Source organism: Hemicordylus capensis, chromosome 1 (assembly GCF_027244095.1).
Source record: "Hemicordylus capensis ecotype Gifberg chromosome 1, rHemCap1.1.pri, whole genome shotgun sequence".
Taxonomy (NCBI): Eukaryota; Metazoa; Chordata; class Lepidosauria; order Squamata; family Cordylidae; genus Hemicordylus; species Hemicordylus capensis.
Genome location: NC_069657.1, coordinates 148,965,389 through 148,984,121, shown reverse-complemented (window position 1 = coordinate 148,984,121; position 18,733 = coordinate 148,965,389). Strand labels below are relative to the sequence as shown.

Below are 18,733 nucleotides of genomic sequence, written 5' to 3'. Positions count from 1 at the left end.
CTGTCCATGCATAGCTCAATTCCATGCATGTTTACGAACTAAAGTTCACTTTTTGAAATTCTGGACAGGGCTACAAAATAGAAGTAGCCTGGCGGATATACAAAAAGACTCAAGTTTAAATGCTCTGTAGTCTTTCCCCACAACCCCAGTGGGTGTGCGGGAGAGGGAACAACTTTCACTGCTCTCTCCTCCCTCCAGCTGGTATGTTTAACTCCGGAATCTGCCCCGAGGGCTGCATGATCCTCAGGGACAAATTCCTGGAGTTAAAAATTCCATCTGGAGGGAGGAGAGAGCAGCAAGAATCGCAGCCACCCCCCACTCTGCACCTGCTGGGGCTGAGAGGAAAGACTATAGAGCTGTTAAGCTCAAGTCTTTTTGCTTTTCTGCCGGGCTACTCCCACTTTTGTCTTTCTGTGTCTCCACAGGGCTACTTTCACTTTTGTAGCTGTGCACTGAATTTTAGCCACTATGTTAAGTGGCCCTTACCACCAAGGGACTGTGGACAGGAGTGCAACTTTAGAGCTCATTTTTGCAACCAGTCCTACCTGGGTAGGGCAGGGCTAGCATAGGTAAGGTTGGTTGTGAAAAGTACCAGAACTGTTCCAGATCCCACCGCTCCTCCCCCGGGTAGCCCTGCTTTTCTACCAGGGCTAAAACAGAGGTAGGAGGATGAGTGTGCGCCTCCTACCTCACTCTTGGATCATGTGGGTGACTGGGCTGCTAGCAGCCATCTTTGCCATAGAGCCAGGGGTGTGGGGAGAGAAGGAGTGGTCCGGCAGCAGGAACTTTCCCAATGAACTATGCTGCTCACGTGGTGCATTGTGGGATTCCTGGAGGCCCAGTTTCCTCCCCGCCCACTACCACTCTGCTCACCACCGTGCCGCTCATCTGGGTGTATGGATGGCAGAGTCCTGTTCAGGCTCCAACTGTGTGAGGGAACGCAGGTCGGCTCCTGCCTCCCCCCAGCCCTCCCCAGCCCCAGCCATTTTGGTTGTGAGAACAACCTTTAGAGCAGTAAAGCCTTTGCTCAATTCTGTCCTCATGTCACATTCCGGGCTTTGTTTCTGCTTGGCAGGGCCAGGCCTCCATAGAGCACAGTGAAGTGGGCCACTGCAGGCAGCAGATTGCAGGCACCTTCTCAGATGTGGTATGGTAGCCGATGCGGCAGCCCTGCAGTGGAGGGTGGTGGGCAGACAGAAGGGGAAGTGGCACCGTGCTGCTTTACCTTTTTCTCTTCCAAGGGGAGAGAAAGGAAGGAGGAATTGTGTGTGCAGTGGGGAGCAGATGTGGGGGGCAGAAGCATTTGGTGCTCCACTCCAGGTAACAAAGGTGCCCTGGGCACAAGGATTATACTAGGTGACCTCTGAGACTCCTTCAGGCATTACAGTTGCAAGCAGTCTGAAAGGGGAGTGAGAGTGGGAAGGGAACTCTTAGGCACCTCTGAGTCTCACCCATCGCAACGCTCGCCAGCTATAATTAGAGCACATTTCTGTTTGGGGCTTTGTTTATACTCTGTGAGATACACTGGAGTCACGCGAGCTCCCACAGCAGACAAAGCTGCAGGCTGCAATCACCATCACTCAGAATTGTTTCACTGCACAGAGGGGGATTTCCAGAACGGCATTGATCAATGATGGAAGGCACACTCTCCTCAAAGCTCTGCTGCCAGGGAACGTTTCGGGTTACCTGTGTAAGGCACACACACTCACATCTCGTGACAAAAATAGAGAATGCAAATAAGTATTCCTTGAACAGGTGTGTGTGTGTGTGTGTGTGTGTGTGTGTGTGTGTGTGTGTGTGCAGCCAAAGGTTCTGGGACTGGCTCTAGAACAAGCCAACCAAGCAATCCTATCTGACCTGGTAAATCAGAATAAGCAGTTTCCATACGAAGCAGCAGTTTGTTTCAGTCTAGGTAAGACTCTATGCAAGCCTGGGAATTTTCCTTTCCACACATGCTAATTAATGCATACATGCATGCATGCAAGCAAGCAAGCAAGCAATGAACAAAAATCATGGATCAGCAAGACCTTTATGATCCCAGGATCAAGGCACAATAATTCAACTCTACTTGCAACTAGTGTTCTTAGAAAAGATGAGAGGTTTAAGTCCAGCTATGGACCCTGCATATGGGGCTCAGGGAATGGCCTAGAGCACCAGATTCAGTGGCACTGCTGATCAGTGCTTGAATAATGACTGGAAGGGCTAACAGGGTGGAGAAGACACTGTTGGTTCTCAGAAGCTACTAAGAACAGACTTGGGGCAGAGAAAGAGAATGCTGAAAATGTCTATGACTCTGTAGGGAGTTTAGGCAGGCAGAATGCACAGCTCTGGCCCTCCTGCAGGTGTTGGAATACAACACCCATCAGTCTTGCCTATTGGCCACTGTGGCTGGGGATAATGAGAGTTGTAGTCCAACAACAGCTGGAGGGACAAAGTTGTGCAGCCCTGGTCAGACTGATACTAGTTGCTATTCCAGATCCCGTAGCCCATGGCTCCTTAAGTTATGATGTCTCCTTTACCTATACATCATTCAGACATTGAGGTGGATCTCACGATCAGTGAGACCCGCTTTTGCCACAGATGATCATGGTGGGAGCCCTGGGCGGCCAGATCGGCTGCCCACATGATTGCCGGCTCCATGATGGAGCCGGTGGGGGCTGGGGAGCTTGGGGGCCGCGCGGCCCTCGGAAGCTCCAGTATGCCCTGTGAGAGTACGCAGGGCATACTGGGGAGACCCCCTGGAGCCGGGAGGCGGCTTTTCGCCTCCCCTCTGGGGGTCTACTCACAAGTAGCCGTGGTGCGGAGCCCGGTGGTTTACACGATCAGCAAAAATCAGGCTAGGCTCTCCGAGCCTGATTTTTGCCTATCGTGAGAATAGCCCCATTGTGTTGCAAATAAGTACAGAGTAAGGAAAAGGATTGGGAAATGAGGGACACAGGCAAGGAAGACTCTACCCAACAGCAAGTTCACTGCAGACAACAATGCCATGAACTGGCTGCCAGCAAAGGGGGGTGGGGGACCAATGTAATGTGGACACAAAGAGCGAGGTTTGAGCCCCACTCCTGGGAGATGTAAACATGGCATCCACAAGCCAAAGCCAAAGCCTGCTTTGGGGGCCGTGTTTTTGTGTGAATGGCTTTACATATTTGCATGTTAGAAGTGAGTCTGGGTACGGTCCCTGCTCAAATGAGGGTACAGATAGGAAGTATACGACTGTATTGAGCATAGTGTGAATAACTGCTCGTGCATACAGGGATGTAGGGTCGTAGTTGCTCAGTGGTAGAACATCTGCATTGCATGCAAAAGGTCCCAGGTTCAATCCCTGGCATTTCCAGGTACGGCTGGGAGAGACTCCTGCCTGAAATCCTGGAGAGCTTCTGCCAATCAATGCAGACAATACTCAGCTAGATGGATCAACGGTCTGTTTAGGCAGCTTCCTAGGTTCTGACATACAGATGTCTACATTTGTACACTGTACATAGACCATGTCTGCATTGAATAGAACATGTGACTAGGGCTACCAATAGGTATAACAACAACCTAACACTATTTAAAGGCGGGGGGGAAAGCAATTTTAGGAGTGGGCCATTTTAAGTGATGGATGCCAGCTGTTTTGCAGCATGTTTTGAATCCTACAGGGGGTAGCAGTTGGGGAGGTGATCTTGAGAAGAGAAATTGTAAGTGAGATAGCAATTAGGTATCCTCTCCCCACCTTTACTTCCCCCTTCTTCCCCCTCACAATCACACACACATATTCTGATTTGTTTTAAAAATCAATAAAGCAAAGTGAGAAAATTAAAAATGTACAATCCCCACCCCCCCCCCCCCCACTGCTCACTCTTTGAAGACTGAAATTTCCAGGTTAGTATTATTATGCATGAAACATGTAGTGAGCCCTGAGGCCCAGTTTCCATGGTGGAAAACCTTTGCCTGGTCTGTATCACTACTGACTACAGGAGGTAGTTCACATGATTGAATGTTCTTCAACACTAAAACAGAAATCTCTGATGAAACACTAGCTGATAGGGAGAAGGGTTTTAGCTAAGGCATTCAGGCCACCAATGGCCTATTGAGATTTGGCCCAAATCAAACCATCAAGTTCAGCCCAAACCAGGTCCTTGCTGTTCCCCAATACCCTTAAAACATACTTGCTGGACTGGACAGGAGGCAAGCTGGAAGGTTTTTATTTTTTTCCCTTCATTCCCCTAGAGCAAGGATTCTCAACGTTGGGTCCCCAGATGTTTTTGGACTTCCATAATCCCCAAACAAAGGCCACTGGGGCTAGAGATTATGGGAGTTGAAGTCCAATAAAATCTGAGGACCCAATGCTGAGAATCCCTGCCCTAGAGTCTTAAAAATGACCCAGGTGCCCTGTAGTCTTTTCAAGGGCTATTGGTCACTGAAGAAGTCCTGAAAGATATCATAGTTCCCAGGAGCCAAATGCCATTCCTACGACTCCAGAGCAATTAAGAAAGAGGTCTTCTCCCCCACTCCACAAATCAGAATATTTTAAAAGTGAGACTAGTAGCAAATAATTGATCTCTCCCTGCTGGGAGTCCACCAGCCTGTCTCCTGCCTGATCCAATCAGTACTTTAACAGGTCAGGAAAGTGGTGGGGGAAGAAGAGGGATGGGCCATTTCCAGTCCAAATCAAAGCAATCATTTTGAACTGTGTTGAAGTGGACTGCCCACCCACTCACTGCCCACACACCAAAGCATCAAATCGAAGGCCTCTCCAAACCAAGGCCAACCCCAAAACGAAGTGATGCCACTTTGCTCAGTCTTAGCAGGCTTCTCCTCATTTAGTTTTCTAAGCAAACTATTCTTTTTGTTCTGAAGAGCATTCGGTCCCGTGAGACCACATCTGCAGTCTGATATAGTACAGTCCAACACAGGTTTACCATCTCAGGGAACACTAGGTCTAAGTATCTGACTTATTAATCAGATCAAAATAAAAGGCACACTGCATTTGTATTATCTGTCCTGTGGAGTCTACAGGGGCGTAGCAAGGTTGGCGAGGTCCCAGAGACAAGATTTTAAATTGGGCCCCTCGCTGATATACACACACAAACACACTTCACAATATATAGTGCACTCACACTCACATCCCCATTATGAATACGGTGAATATCTAGTTCACATTGAATCTAGTTTTTTTACTCTCTGCTACTGCCGATCTCCAAGAGACTCAACATAATTCAAAGGGGCTGCAACATGGGCAAGTGGGGAGTCATGTGATGTGCCTCTGGGGGGCCCCTCGAGGCAGTGGGGCCCCAAGACAACTGTCTCCCCTTGCCTAATGGTAGTCACGCCCTTGGGAGTCTACTGAAACACCAAATTCTGACATCAGGAATATTCATTATGCTTTGCTGAGCAAGAACATTCTGGAGTAAGGGACAATCCTGTAAAATACAAGCCTTCTGGCAGCTGGGTACCATTCATACGAAAATGGTACCCGGGGTGAAAGTAAATAAATAATTTAGCATCCAACAGTGTGCTGAGACCTCTCAAGTCCAGAAGCCCACATAATGACATTATCATTTGACTGCTTAATGGGTTTTTCATTTTAATAGGTGTAAAGAAAAGAAACGACAGAGAACAAGACTTGTAGGAGAATGGCAGATGTTCAATAAGTTGTTCAGAGGCTACCACAGGCAGTATTACACAAATGATGATCAAAGAAGACATCTCTCTCTCTCTCTCTTTCATTCATTCTCTCTCTCCAAAACCACAAGGAAATATAAAAGTGTGTGTGTGTGTGTGTGTGTGTGTGTGTGTGTGTGTGTGTAGGGGGTAAGTTCTGTATATTCTCAGTGAAGGTGGGGTGAAAACAACTTATGTTGAAACTTTGGGGAAGTTAACTGAAGGGTTGTGATCTTTATTAGCTTCTTGGGGAATATTTATTGGGAGGCATTTAGTTTTTTGTTTTTTAACACGCAACACATTTTGCTACTGAACATTGATACAGCAGCTATTATACTCGACTAAGCAACTTTAAAGAGTTTATCTCAGGGCACATTGGAAGAGCACCATCATCAAATCTTCTGTGGTAATGTTTTTAGGTTTAAAAGCAGTGTGTGTGTGTGTGTGTGTGTGTGTGTGTGTGTGTGTGTGTGTGTCTTTTCCACATGCCATTTTCTCAATCTGAATCCCATGTTCCTGCCTTCTCAGCTCCCCAATCCAGTAAAGGGGCCCTCTGTTCTCCTCCATTCCACACCTACTCTGCTATTGTCTGAGGTTTTTTATTGGCCATTCAGTTAAATAAACCCTCTGACTCAGATTCTAAACAGACCATATCCCAGAACAGTCATATACGTTCAGATATAGCTACATTCAGATATAATCTCTTCAAACAGAGATTGCCGGGCTCCCTTCCCTACATCCCATTATGAATCCTAAGAGACTCACTCCTAAGAGACTAAGATCAAGAACAATCCATGCATAATAGTATTCAAACACCAAGCCCCAATACCAAGAGCACATATAAAGGTATTCTTGGTGAACATCATGGAATTCCTTTCCCCTGGAAGTCAATTCCCTGAAGTACAAAACACACAGCAACTTCTGAAGCCAAATCAAAGCATTTTTATTTGGGCTGGCATTTGATGGCCAAGATTCAGAATGTAAAATGTAAGTTTGCTATAGTTCCGCCAGTTTTAAAGATATAATTTGCTCTGAGCTTTGGGGAATTACAGATTTTTTTTAAAAATGATGCCAATCCTATGGTCCCATTATGCTACCTGCCACTATGCCTTGGCTACATTGTGATGCAGAATCACAAGGATGCACTCCCATCTGCAAAGGCAGAAATGAAACACTACCATAGAAGCAAAGATAAAACGACACCAACAGACACTTCCCCAGTGTCCCTGGCAACTCTGCCAGCACCAACCTCAATGTTGCGCAACTGTCATGCTCTGCATGAAAGGCATCAATCAACATTCGCTGATGGTAGGGCTGCCATATAATGGTAGGGATACCATGAGAACCCAGTCTAAACTTCCAACAGAGTAAGGAAAACAAGGATGTTGTGGCAGTGGGGGTTGGGAAATGAGGGACACAGGCAAGGAAGACTATACCCAACAGCAAGTTCATTGCAGACAATGCCGTGAACTGGCTGGCAGCAAAGTGGAGGGAAACCAATGCAATGTGGACAAGGAGAATGAGGTTTGAGCCCCAGTCCTGGGAGACATAAACATGGCATCCACAAGCCAAAGCCTGCTTTGGGGCAACTTGCTGGTAACCATATTTGGATGGAAAAGGAACAGGCAACAAAACCCCTCCCCTCTCCAGAAAGCAACACCCCACTAACAAAAACTTCAAAACAGCCCGAGGGACCCAGATCCAAGTTCATCAAAAGCCTCTTCCCTCCTGCCAACATCCTGCATCACACCCAGAGATCCCAGCCACATAGCCCAGTACTGAACGGGCCTGACGTGGAATTGTAATTCAGTGGGAAAGCACAAGCTCAGCACAAAAGAGCTTACTGGTTTCTCCTCCCCATGTGCTTCTAGGAGAGAGGGCTGAGGAAACACACACACACACACACACACACACACACACTTGTGAGAGATCCAGAGTGGCTGGAACACAGACCAGTAGCCTCATTTAAGCAACTCTATGATGTATTTGACTTTGCACAGCTCTCTTCATCTCATCTAGCCATGTCTTTCTCCCATGTTCATTTGATAGATTGCCAGCGTCTGCTGGTTTCCTAAGCATGCCTTGTCATTAACCACCCCCCTCCACTACAAAGCAGCAACACTTTTTGGATCAGTATCACACCAGCAGCAACTGGGGAGCTTTCCAGACTAGCTGCTCAAGAGCAGCAAAATGCCTCCATTCAGCCAAATTGCACTGAAAATGAAAACAGCAGGGGTAGAAGTCTGACAGCAACTAACAACCCCCCAAAACAGCAACTTCCTTATGCCAGATATACGACGTCCTAGCTCTATATCACAGCGATTAAATTCGAGACAAGGCATTGCTAATGTGAACGGCACCCTGCTGTCTCAGTAGGGACTGTGGTGTCACAACACAGGAAGTGTGGAAGCACACTTCCGAGATCCGAAGTGACCCCGTTGCAGGGTCGATATGGAAAGCGCCCAGGAGAGAAAAAGTCAGGTGGACACTGAGCTGCTTGGACACCTCATCCCATCCTTCCTGGTGCTCCAGAGGCAAGGCCATAGACAAGCCTTGGTGGGGTGTTGTGCGGGAGAATGCACTACCTTCTCCAATTGTGGAGCCCATCCTGAAGATATATGAGGTATATAATGGAGGGTCGAGGGGAGGGGTTCCCTATCACCTAACCATGCAGAGAACAAAGACACAGCTGAAACAGTCACTGCTTTTATTCGTGGGATTCTGACAGCACCACAGAAATATGGATTTAGCCAAACATTTACTTTTAGTAAGACCCCTGTGCCTCTGAAAGCTACACAACAGACAGCACAGCAACAGGGCCAGCCTCCCCAGGCACTAAGTCTTCCTGCACATGTTACATTCCCTTCTGTCAGGCACTTCTGAGAGACACAGGAGCCCAAGGAGGAAAAATGGGGCAACCCCACCCAGGAACAGCTGATTTCCCTCTGGTCACACTACTGCTTTTGCTGCTGCTACAGGTTTTGCTCCTGGTCTGTGTGGCACTGGTGGGGAGCGGGGACATCCTTACCTTACTGACTACTGAATGAACTGTTGGGAGACATGGGGACAGTAATTAACAATGGAACAGTTGCCACAACAAACTAGTCATACAAATCGATACTCATGTGGGAATGGCAAATTTGTGCTTAAGAAAGGGTACTGCCATCTTTTCCCATAGGTAGTTCCTCAGATGTTAACATTTCATTCCTCTGTTGGGGAAAGATGGTGCTATCACTGAGAGAAATCTCACTCGTCCAACGTAGGGCGTTGCAACAGAATACTACCTCTGATTAGAGCCTCTGCTTGCTCTGCCTCATATACCCAAATCTGATCCTGCAAGGAAGAAGGATTCCTGAGTACTTGGCCAGCAGTACCAATGAGTGGAGTGTTCAATATTCACCAGCCATGGTGGTTGTGCCCTTTACGGTCTTCCCCAGTGCACAGTGGGAACTCTCCTGCATTAGGAACATAGGAAGCTGCCATATACTGAGTCAGACCATTGGTCCATCAAGTTCAGTATTGTCTACACAGACTGGCAGTGTTACAGGCAGGAATCTCTCTCAGCCCTATCTTGGAGATGCCAGGGAGGGAACTTGGAACCTTCTGCTCTTCCCAGAGTGGCTCCATCCCCCTAAGGGGAATATCTTACAGTGCCCACACTTCTCGTCTCCCATTCATACGCAACCAGGCAGGGCAGACCGGGGGACAAGTCATGCTTGCTACCACAAGACCAGCTTATAGCAAACATAGCTCTTCAATCTGAACAGTGCCTACTTGCCCCGTATATCCTATGTAGAAGATACTGCTAAAACCTGTTGAGTGTGGGGAGAGGGTTGTTAAGCCAGTATATGGCTTCTCCATATTGCATAGCAGGAGGGGTAGAAGTGGAAGGCATTTGGGTGGCCATGGGTGCTCAAGGAGGAGGGACGGGGGATATTCCGGAGTCATATTCAGAGGGATGCTCCTTCCCTCTCAGGTGAGACTTGCCCTTTGCTTACCCATGTGGGGTGCCCTTGTTCTTGCAGCTCCAGTTGAATGTTTGTGCCTGGATTCCTGCTGCAGCAGAGTTCCTGCAAAGGTTCTGAGAGAAGACAAGTGTTCTTCCTCTTCCCTTCCAACTCTGACCGCCACTTGGCTGTTTGCACAAGGAACCAAGTGCTCCCTCTTTCCACTAAAGTTCCTCATCACCTGATTTAAGATTTATTCCCCAACTTTTCCATCTAAAAAGTCCCCAAGGCAGTTTACTATGGATTATACTGTTAAGTACCAAGAAGTGGTGGTGGGACAACTAAGAGAGACACAGTGTTAAAGTTTCTCACAAGCTTGCTGCTGTTCCTGCCACTGCTCTCCTCAGGGACCCATGTCAAGTCCGGGGAAATGGTGCCCACACCCCAGAAACTGCTCCTATTTGGGTGCCCAGAGTCCCTCTAGATCAGGACTGCACAACTTTGGCCCTCCTGCAGATGTTGGACTATAACTCCCATCAGCTCTGACTACTGAGGGAGATGCCTGCCTGCAACCTTGGAGAAGCCACTGCCAGTCTGTGTAGACAATACTGAGCTAAATGGACCAATGGTCTGACTCAGTATATGGCAGCTGCCTATGTTCCTACTGGCCACTACAGCTGGAGAGTTGTAGTTCAACAACAGCTGGATGGTTGCAGCATTGTACAACCCTGCTCTAGGACATATGACGTGGCTTTATCCTGCATATTTCCTTCGTCTATCTAACACAGTGTGGTCTTCCCTGACTGGTAGAAAATCATACAAGATTCCATACAGCTGTCTTTCCCAGCCCTTCCTGGAGATGGGATTGGACCAGAGTACATGCAAAACATGCAATGCATGTACTCTCTCTCTCTCCCAAGTCAAAGACATATAGTCACATAACTGCTTGACTTCTGGTGTCCATGTCCCCTGCTAACTGAGCAAAGAGGCACCTTTTAGAGTAGGGACTCTTATTTAGGAGGGGGGAACAACTGTCTCTACTCAATCGTAGCACAGCATTTTCCCAGCGGCTGTTGCTGGTGTCTACCTTGTGTTTCTTTTTAGATAGTGGGCCCTTCTGCAACAGGAAACAATCCCCCAACCCCTCATGCAAACCGCTTTGAGAACTGTTTTCACTGAAAAGCGGTATACATATTCTTAATAATAATATCTTATTTATATACAAGCTGCATTCCCATGCTGGGGCATATAAACTGCTGGAGATATGCTTGCTCTGTTCCCAGATTAGTCAGAATCCTATCCTGTGAGGTGATGATGAAGTCACACATGGTGATCATCTTGGCCTCAACCCTGACTCCAGTGGGCAAGATTCCTGTATGCCACCTGTTGTGCTGGAGAAACATTACGTCTAGCACTGACCTCCATGTGCACATAAGATTTTGAACAGGCTCTGCTCTTCCCTTGCCGTGTGAGCTGAGCTCCACCCATTTTTGCCCCTGCCCAAGTGGTGTCTTGAAAATAAGGCAGTCACACCCACGTTTTGTACTGCTGCTTGCATGGTAACACTACACCGGCACGAACCCAATATGCCGGCATAACATCATAGTCTGCCAAGGCAGTGGGGCTTAGTAGAGATCCTATCCCTACCCAGCAGACCTAACTCAAGTATAGGAACACCCCGTAAAGATCCTACAGGGTATGGCAATGCATCTCTCATCTCATCTCGCACAGATCCTTGGTCCCAAGGAGTTGCTCCAGCCAGGAGCGGTGCCATTTGCTCAACAGCAACATGGACGGGAGTCGCCTGCTGGAAGAGGGTGAGCAGCAGAGGGCTCTGCAAGTCTGAGGTATGAGGGAAACCATGTCAGCGAGGGAAATTCACTCTAGGAATCCCTTGCTAGTGTGAGGCACGCACCTACTTCCCTCTAACAAATACCAAAGAAAGTGATACTGCTGGAGGGTTGCACAGACCCACAGAAATAGAGACAGAAGAATACATAGCGATGTTATCAGAAATCTTGCAACCAAAACAAAAACAAACTCACAAACACAAAACCACACACCCAACATTGATTATACAATAAAAACATTTCAAGCATGCCAGTTGGGAGTTAGCAGCATCTTCTGTTTTTCCACAGCTAATTCCATTCTTTCACGTGCCTCTAATACGCATTCCTTCAGCTACCAGAACTCACCACAGTGCGGTGCGTCCTTTTAGAGTGATCACTGATAAGCATGAGGCTTTATCTAGTAGGGTCAAAAGAGACAGGGTAATTCCCCTCCTAGGACAAAGGGAGAGCCTGACTTGCCCCATATGTGGTTGCCTACGCTTCCCCTTCCCTATTCTTCTGTGGGCTATACAGCCAGCGAGTTCCAACACGTCTCCCATTCCCTCTCCTCTGTCCCGCCTCCCTCTTTCCCTAATTAAACTGCAGGTGAACCCGCCAGGGACTGGCAACGTGCCAGATCTTCAGCTCTTTGCTACGGATCGTAACTTGCCTCCTTCCATCTTCCAAAGCAGCCCCCAAGACCTTGCTCACTCTGACTGCAGGGGGCTGTACTACGGAGACAAAGACAGCCTGCTCTTTGCAGGATTTCCCAGAGGACACAGTTAACCATACCATCCTAATCTTTTTACTTAACACTGTTATTAGCCAATAGGCAGTTTTGCTTTGGTTCTCATCACAGCAAGCCCAAGATATGGATCCCAAGAGTCCCATTTTACAGAGGAGGAAGTGAGGCAGAGAAATAGGCATTTGCAAAATGACACGTAATGGATCTAAATTCGAAAGGGCAAAAACTGGAACCCTCCAGGTCCGCAAAGGACTTAGAATAGTCTTGACAGTGAGGACAGTGGCTTTATTCAAGGATGGGCCCTACACGGAACCATATTCTAGAGCAGGGATCCTCAGCCTTGGGTCCTCAGATGTTATTGGGATGAGCTGAAGCCCAATAACATCTGGGGACCCAAGGCTGAGAATCCCTGCTCTAGAATATGGTTCCGTGTAGGGCCCATCCTTGAATAAAGCCACTGTCCTCACTGTCAAGACAGGGTGTTCATGCTGGATCAGGCCCAAGGCCCATCTAGTCCAGCATCCTGTTTCACACAGTGGCCCAACAGATGCCACTGGAAGCAAGCAGGCAGGAGTTGAGCGCATGCCCTCTATCCTACTGTTACTCCCCTGCAACTGGTACTCAGAGGCATCCTGCCTTTGAGGCTGGAGGTGGCCTATCGATCTCCAACTTGTAGCCATTGATAGACCTCTCCTACATGAAGTTATCCAAACCCCTCTTAAAGCCATCCAGGTTGTTGGCTGTCACCACATCTTGTGGCAGAGAATTCCACAAGGTGATTATGCGTTGTGTGAAAAAGTACATCCATTTGTTGGTTCTAAATTTTCTGGCAATCAACTTCATGGGATGACCCCCGGTTCTAGTATTATGTGAGAGGGAGAAGAAATTCTCTCTATCCACTTTCTCCATACCATGTATGATTTTATAGACCTCTTATCACGTCTCCCCAAACTCATCTTTTTTCTAAACTAAATAGCTCCAGCTGTTGCAGCCTTGCCTCATAAGAAAGGTGCTCTAGGCCCCTGATCATCTTGATTGCCCTCTTTTGCACCTTTTCCAGTTCTACAATGTCCTTTTTTAGATGTGGTGACCAGAATTGTACACAATACTCAAAGTGTGGCCACACCATAGTTTTGTATAAGGGCATTATACAATTAGCCGTTTTATTTTCAATCCCCTTCCTAATGATCCCTAGCATGGAATTGGCCTTTTTCACAGCTGCCGCACATTGAATCGATACTTTCAATGAGCTGTCCACCACGACCCAAAGATCCCTCTCCTGGTCAGTCACTGACAGCTCAGATCCCATCCACATAAACTTGAAGTTGGGGTTTTTCATCCCAAAGTGCATCACTTTACACTTGCCAACACTGAACCACATTTGCCATTTTGTTGCCCACTCACCCAGTTTGGAAAGATCATTTTGGAGCTCCTCACAGTCCATTTTGGATTTCACTACCTGAAAGAGTTTGGTATCATCTGCAAATCTGGTTGCTTACTCCTGCTTCTAGATCATTTATGAATAAATTAAAAAACACCGGTCCCAGTACAGATCCCTGGGGGACTCCACTTCTTACTTCCCTCCATTGTGAAAACTCTCAATTTATACCTACCCTCTGTTTCCTGTCTTTCAACCAGTTAGCAATCCACACATCTACTTGTCCCCTTATCCCATGACCGCTAAGTTTCTTCAGGAGACATTAATGAGGAACTTTGTCTAAAGCTTTTTGGAAGTTCAGGTACACTATGTCAACTAGATCACCTTTATCCACACACTTGCTGACACTCTCAAAGAACTCCAAAAAGTTTGTGAGGCAAGATTTACCTTTGCAGAAGCCATGCTGGTTCTCTCCCAGCAGGGCCTGTTCTTCTGTGTGCTTTACAATTTTATCCTTGAGGATGTTTTCCATCAATTTGCCTGGAACGGACATTAAGCTAACTGGCCTGTAATTTCCTGGATCGCCCCTGGATCCCTTTTTGAAAATCGGTGTTACATTTACTACTTTCCCGTCCTCTAGCACAGAGACTGATTGTAGGGATAAGAGATAAGATGGTAGGGATACAGAGAGCCAGCGTGGTGTAGTGGTTAGAGTGCTGGACTAGGACCAGGGAGACCCGAGTTCAAATCCCCATTCAGCCATGAAACTAGCTGGGTGACTCTGGGCCAGTCACTTCTCTCAGCCTAACCTACTTCACAGGGTTGTTGTGAAAGAGAAACTCAAGTATGTAGTACACCGCTCTGGGCTCCTTGGAGGAAGAGCGGGATATAAATGTTGTTGTTTTTTAAGTGATATATTTTGGCAAGGAGGTTGGCAATTTCACATTTGATTTCTTTGAGGACTCTTGGATGGATGCCATCTGGCCCCGGTGATTTGTTAGTTTTCAGTGTTTCCAGACAGTTTAGAACATCATCTCTTGTCACTTCTATCTGACTCAGTTCTTTAGCCTCCATCCCCGAAAAGCCTGGTTCAGGAACAGGTATATGCTCTGTATCCTCTGCTGTGAAGATGGATGCAAAGAATTCATTTAACTTCTCTGCAATCTCCATATCCTCCTTAATAATCCCTTTCACTCCCTCATTGTCTAATGGTCCAACCGCCTCCCTGGCAGGTTTCCTGCTTCTGATATATTTAAAGAAGTTTTTGTTATTCCCCTTGATGCTTTTAGCTAAATGTTCCTCAAACTCTCTTTGTGCCTCCGTTATTGTCACCTTGCATTTCTTTTGCCATAGTTTGTGTTCCTTTTTGTTCTCTTCATTTGGACAGGCCTTCTAATTTTGGAAGGAACTCTTCTTCCCTTTTATGGCTTCCTTGACTTTACCTGTTAGCCATGATGGCATCCTCCTGGAGGGAGGCAAAAACCAATGGCTTTTGGTTGAGGATTATGGGAGTTGAAGTCCATCAGGGATTCTCAACCTTGGTCCCCAGATGTTATTAGACTTCAGCTCCCATAATCCTCAGCCCCAATGGCCTTTGGTTGGGGTTATGAGAGTTGAAGTCCATCAACATCTAGGGACCCAAAGTTGAGAACCCCTATTCTAGAGCTCTACATCTCAGCATAATAAGGCCCCCCCTCTCTCTCCCTCCTAACAGCATTGACAAAGATGAACACAAGTATTACTAATGTGATAGTCCAAAAAGTTTGTGCAAGTGTTGTAAGATCAAGGGTAGAGCACCTGCTCTGCCTGCAGAAGGTCCCAGTTTCAATCCCTGGCATTTCTAGGTAGGGCTGGGAAAGACCCCTGCTTAAAACACTGAGCAGCTGTTGACAATAGTGAACTATTATTATTTATTATTATTTATTAAATTTATAAACCGCCCCATCCCGAGGCTCTGGGAGGTGTGCAACAACTTTTTAAAAGACATAAAAACACACAATTCAAAACACGGTGCTAAAAACAATATAAAAATAATTAAAAACAATTAAAACCATTTAAAACCAATTAAGCTACTTTTAAAAAACAACAACACTTTACAACTAGATGGACCAATGATCTGAAGTCATAGATGTGCTCCTTGTAGCACCAGCCATTTGTCATCCTTCTATGTTTTTCAGTCAACGTCAGAATTACAAAATTCCTTCCAAACTATGGAAGATACAGCTGTTTGGGGACACTTGCTTTGTGCTTTCTCCCAGCCACATTACTGGAAGTGCACAGTGGAACATTACTGGAACACAGTTGTCTGACCAACCACTTTTTACTATGCCACTCAAAAAATAAAGAAAGAAAAAAGATGGAAAGCAGCACTAACTGTATGCACATGTAGTCACTGTGCTATACCACTGTTCTTTTAAAAAAAGACTTTCTGCATTAAGAAATGTGACAAATGTAAACGCAGGGAAAATACAAATGGACAGTAGATGGATGACTATGTCATGGGAATCCCTGTAAAGAGCAAGTGAAAAAGATGTGACAGTCCCAGACTGAGTAGCCTGTTCGGAGGTGCCTTCATATGTTCAGCCCAGTGCAAACACCACATCAGCATTTGGGAGAGATTCTCAACTACACACATAAGGCTTCTAGTTGATTGGTATCCTACTCTGTAGCACAACTGATGCAGTGGTTCAACTGGCCCTGGCCAGGGCCCAAAGAACCAGTTACTGAACACACTCTTCAGTCAGAATTTAATAATCATGATTTTACAGCACCTCAGCCACATATAAGCATTAAGCCTTTTTGATGCAAAAACAGACACTGAAAGCTGAAAGCGGTTAGTTAATTATATTGGCCGGGGGGGTGGGGGTGAAATGTTGGGGGAAGGAGAACTGATCATAGAGATAAGCTCCCGCAGGCTGAGGAAGAACAAGAAAGGAACATGTAGGTCGTCCACTCCCTAAATCCTTTCTAAAAATGCACAGGATGCGCACACAGTTGAATAACTGGAGATAAATCCCTATCATGAATAGGAGGAAGGAAAATAAAGTACTACATAAACTGATCTGCCTAACCTCTATACCTACCTATTTAGAAACACATGGTTTCACTGGCTCAGCTAAACCTGTCCTGCGAAGGCAGGGGTGGGGAACCTTGGCCCTCCAGCTGTTTTTGAACTACAACTCCCATCATCCCCAGCCACAAGTTGTCGCTGGGGATGATGGGAGTTGTAGTTCAAAAACAGCTGGAGGGCCAAGGTTCCCCACCTCTTTGTTAAGGCCTCTCAGCATCCCCTTGCAGCACATGCCAGAGATGTGCATTAAAAGAGGCAGCATTCGTATACATCTGTAGAGAGTTTCTTCTGAGCTGCCCCACTTGCAGCTGGGGAAATTCAGCCTTATCTCTTTGGGACCACACAGTCCCCCTCCTGATCACAGCATCCAAGGTCAGGGTGCAACTTTACTTTGCTCTCCCATGCCTGCAATATAAATTGGAGCCTAAGAGGCAAGTCATGTTCAAATGCATGTAACAGAGCCTCAATGCCACTTTTTTAAAAAAACAAGTTGTTCTAGTAAGGACTAATCTGCCTACTTTCTTTTCACTATCCCTTGATTGATTGACTGATTGATTAAGTGCTGTCAAGTCAGTTTCGACTCTTAGCAACCACTTAGGTAGATTCTCTCCAGGATGATCTGTCTTCAACTTAGGTCTCTCAGTGGTGCATTCATTGCTGTCATAATCCAGTCCAACCACCTTGCTGCTGGTCGTCCTGTTCTTCTCTTTCCTTCAACTTTCCCCAGCATTATGGACTTCTCAAGGGATCTGAGTCTTCGCATAATATGTCTGAAGTATGATAGTTTGAGACTGGTCATTTGTGCCTTGAGTGAAAATTCTGGATTGATTTGTTCTATAATCCATTTGTTTGTTTTCCTGGCTGTCCATGGTATCCCCAAAAGTCTTCTCCAGCACCAAAATTCAAAAGTGTCAATGCTTTTTCTATCTTGCTTCTTCAAAGTCCCGCTGTCACATCCATAGAGTGTCAAGGGGAAAACCATTGTCTGAACAATTCTAATCTTTGTAGGTGTAGACACGTCACGGCATCTAAATGTCCTTTCCAAGGCCTTAATTATAACCCTACTAACTTTGTGCTAGTCTGTGGCACATTCCTTGACTGTTGGATCTTTTACTATGGATGGTCAATCCTAAAAGGCAGAAGCTATCCACCACTTCAATATCTTCATTGTCAATTCTGAGGCTGGTTGCTGTACCTGCTTTCATTAGTTTAGTCTTCTTTACATTTAGTTGTAGTCCCATATTTCACTGTGCTCCTTGACTTTCATTACTAGAGCTTGTAGATCATCCGCATTATCAGCTATCAGAGTAGTGTCATCAGTGTAGCACAGGTTATTGATGTTTCTTCTTCCAACTTTAAAACCACATTCATCTTCTTCCAGTCCAGCTTCTCTCAGTATATATTCAGCATATAAATTGAATAAAGAAGGAGAAAGTATACAGCCTTATCTTACTCCTTTGCTGATCTGGAACCAGTCTGTTTCACCATGTTCCGTCTGGACTATGGCTTCCTGCCCTGTGTATAGGTTTCTCTTGAGAACAATGAGATGTTCTGGGATGCCCATTTTCCGAAGGATATTCCACAACTTGACATGGTCGACGCAATCAAAGGCCTTTCTGTAGTCAATAAAGCACATATTGACTTCTTTTTGGTATTCTTTGGCTTTCTTAATTATCCAGCATGCATTGGCAATGATGTCTCTTGTTCCTCGGCCTTTTCTGAAACTAGCTTGAACATCCGACAGTTCCCTTTCCACGTATGGCTCTAATCTGCATTGGATGATCCTGAGCATTTTTTTTTGCTGGCATGTGAAATTAAGGATATTGTGTGATGGTTTGCACAATATGTTAAGTCTCCTTTATTTGGTATGGGTATGTAGACTGACCTCTTCCAATCTGTTGGCCACTGTGTCATTCTCCAAATTTGCTGGCATAGTCTGGTTGGACTATGATTGGACTGATTCTTCTTCTGTTGACTGCCGTATTTCTGTAGCTATTTCATCAATTCCTGTAGTCTTCAGACTTGGTAATGACCAGAGTGCTGATCTAACTTCATCTTCCCATACTAAAGGTTCTTGCAAGTAGGGAATATCTTCTAGAGTATCTTGGATATTGATGTCCT

The 18,733-nt window shown here is 46.2% G+C and overlaps 1 protein-coding gene across 2 annotated transcripts in view; it reads right to left on the bottom strand.

The window, feature by feature from the left end:
* WNT10A (Wnt family member 10A) overlaps positions 1–18,733 on the bottom strand; it is a 61,350-nt gene that overhangs the window by 18,864 nt on the left and 23,753 nt on the right. Inside the window, exon 1 of one of the 2 annotated variants that reach the window (XM_053275243.1) lies at positions 9,642–9,760. The exons of the other annotated variant lie outside the window; for it this stretch is intronic. Within the exon in view, the coding sequence (XP_053131218.1) occupies positions 9,642–9,645 (4 nt within the window). The 5' untranslated portion in view covers positions 9,646–9,760. Of the gene's footprint in view, positions 1–9,641; positions 9,761–18,733 lie in introns of those variants that run through there. 2 annotated transcript variants of the gene reach the window in all.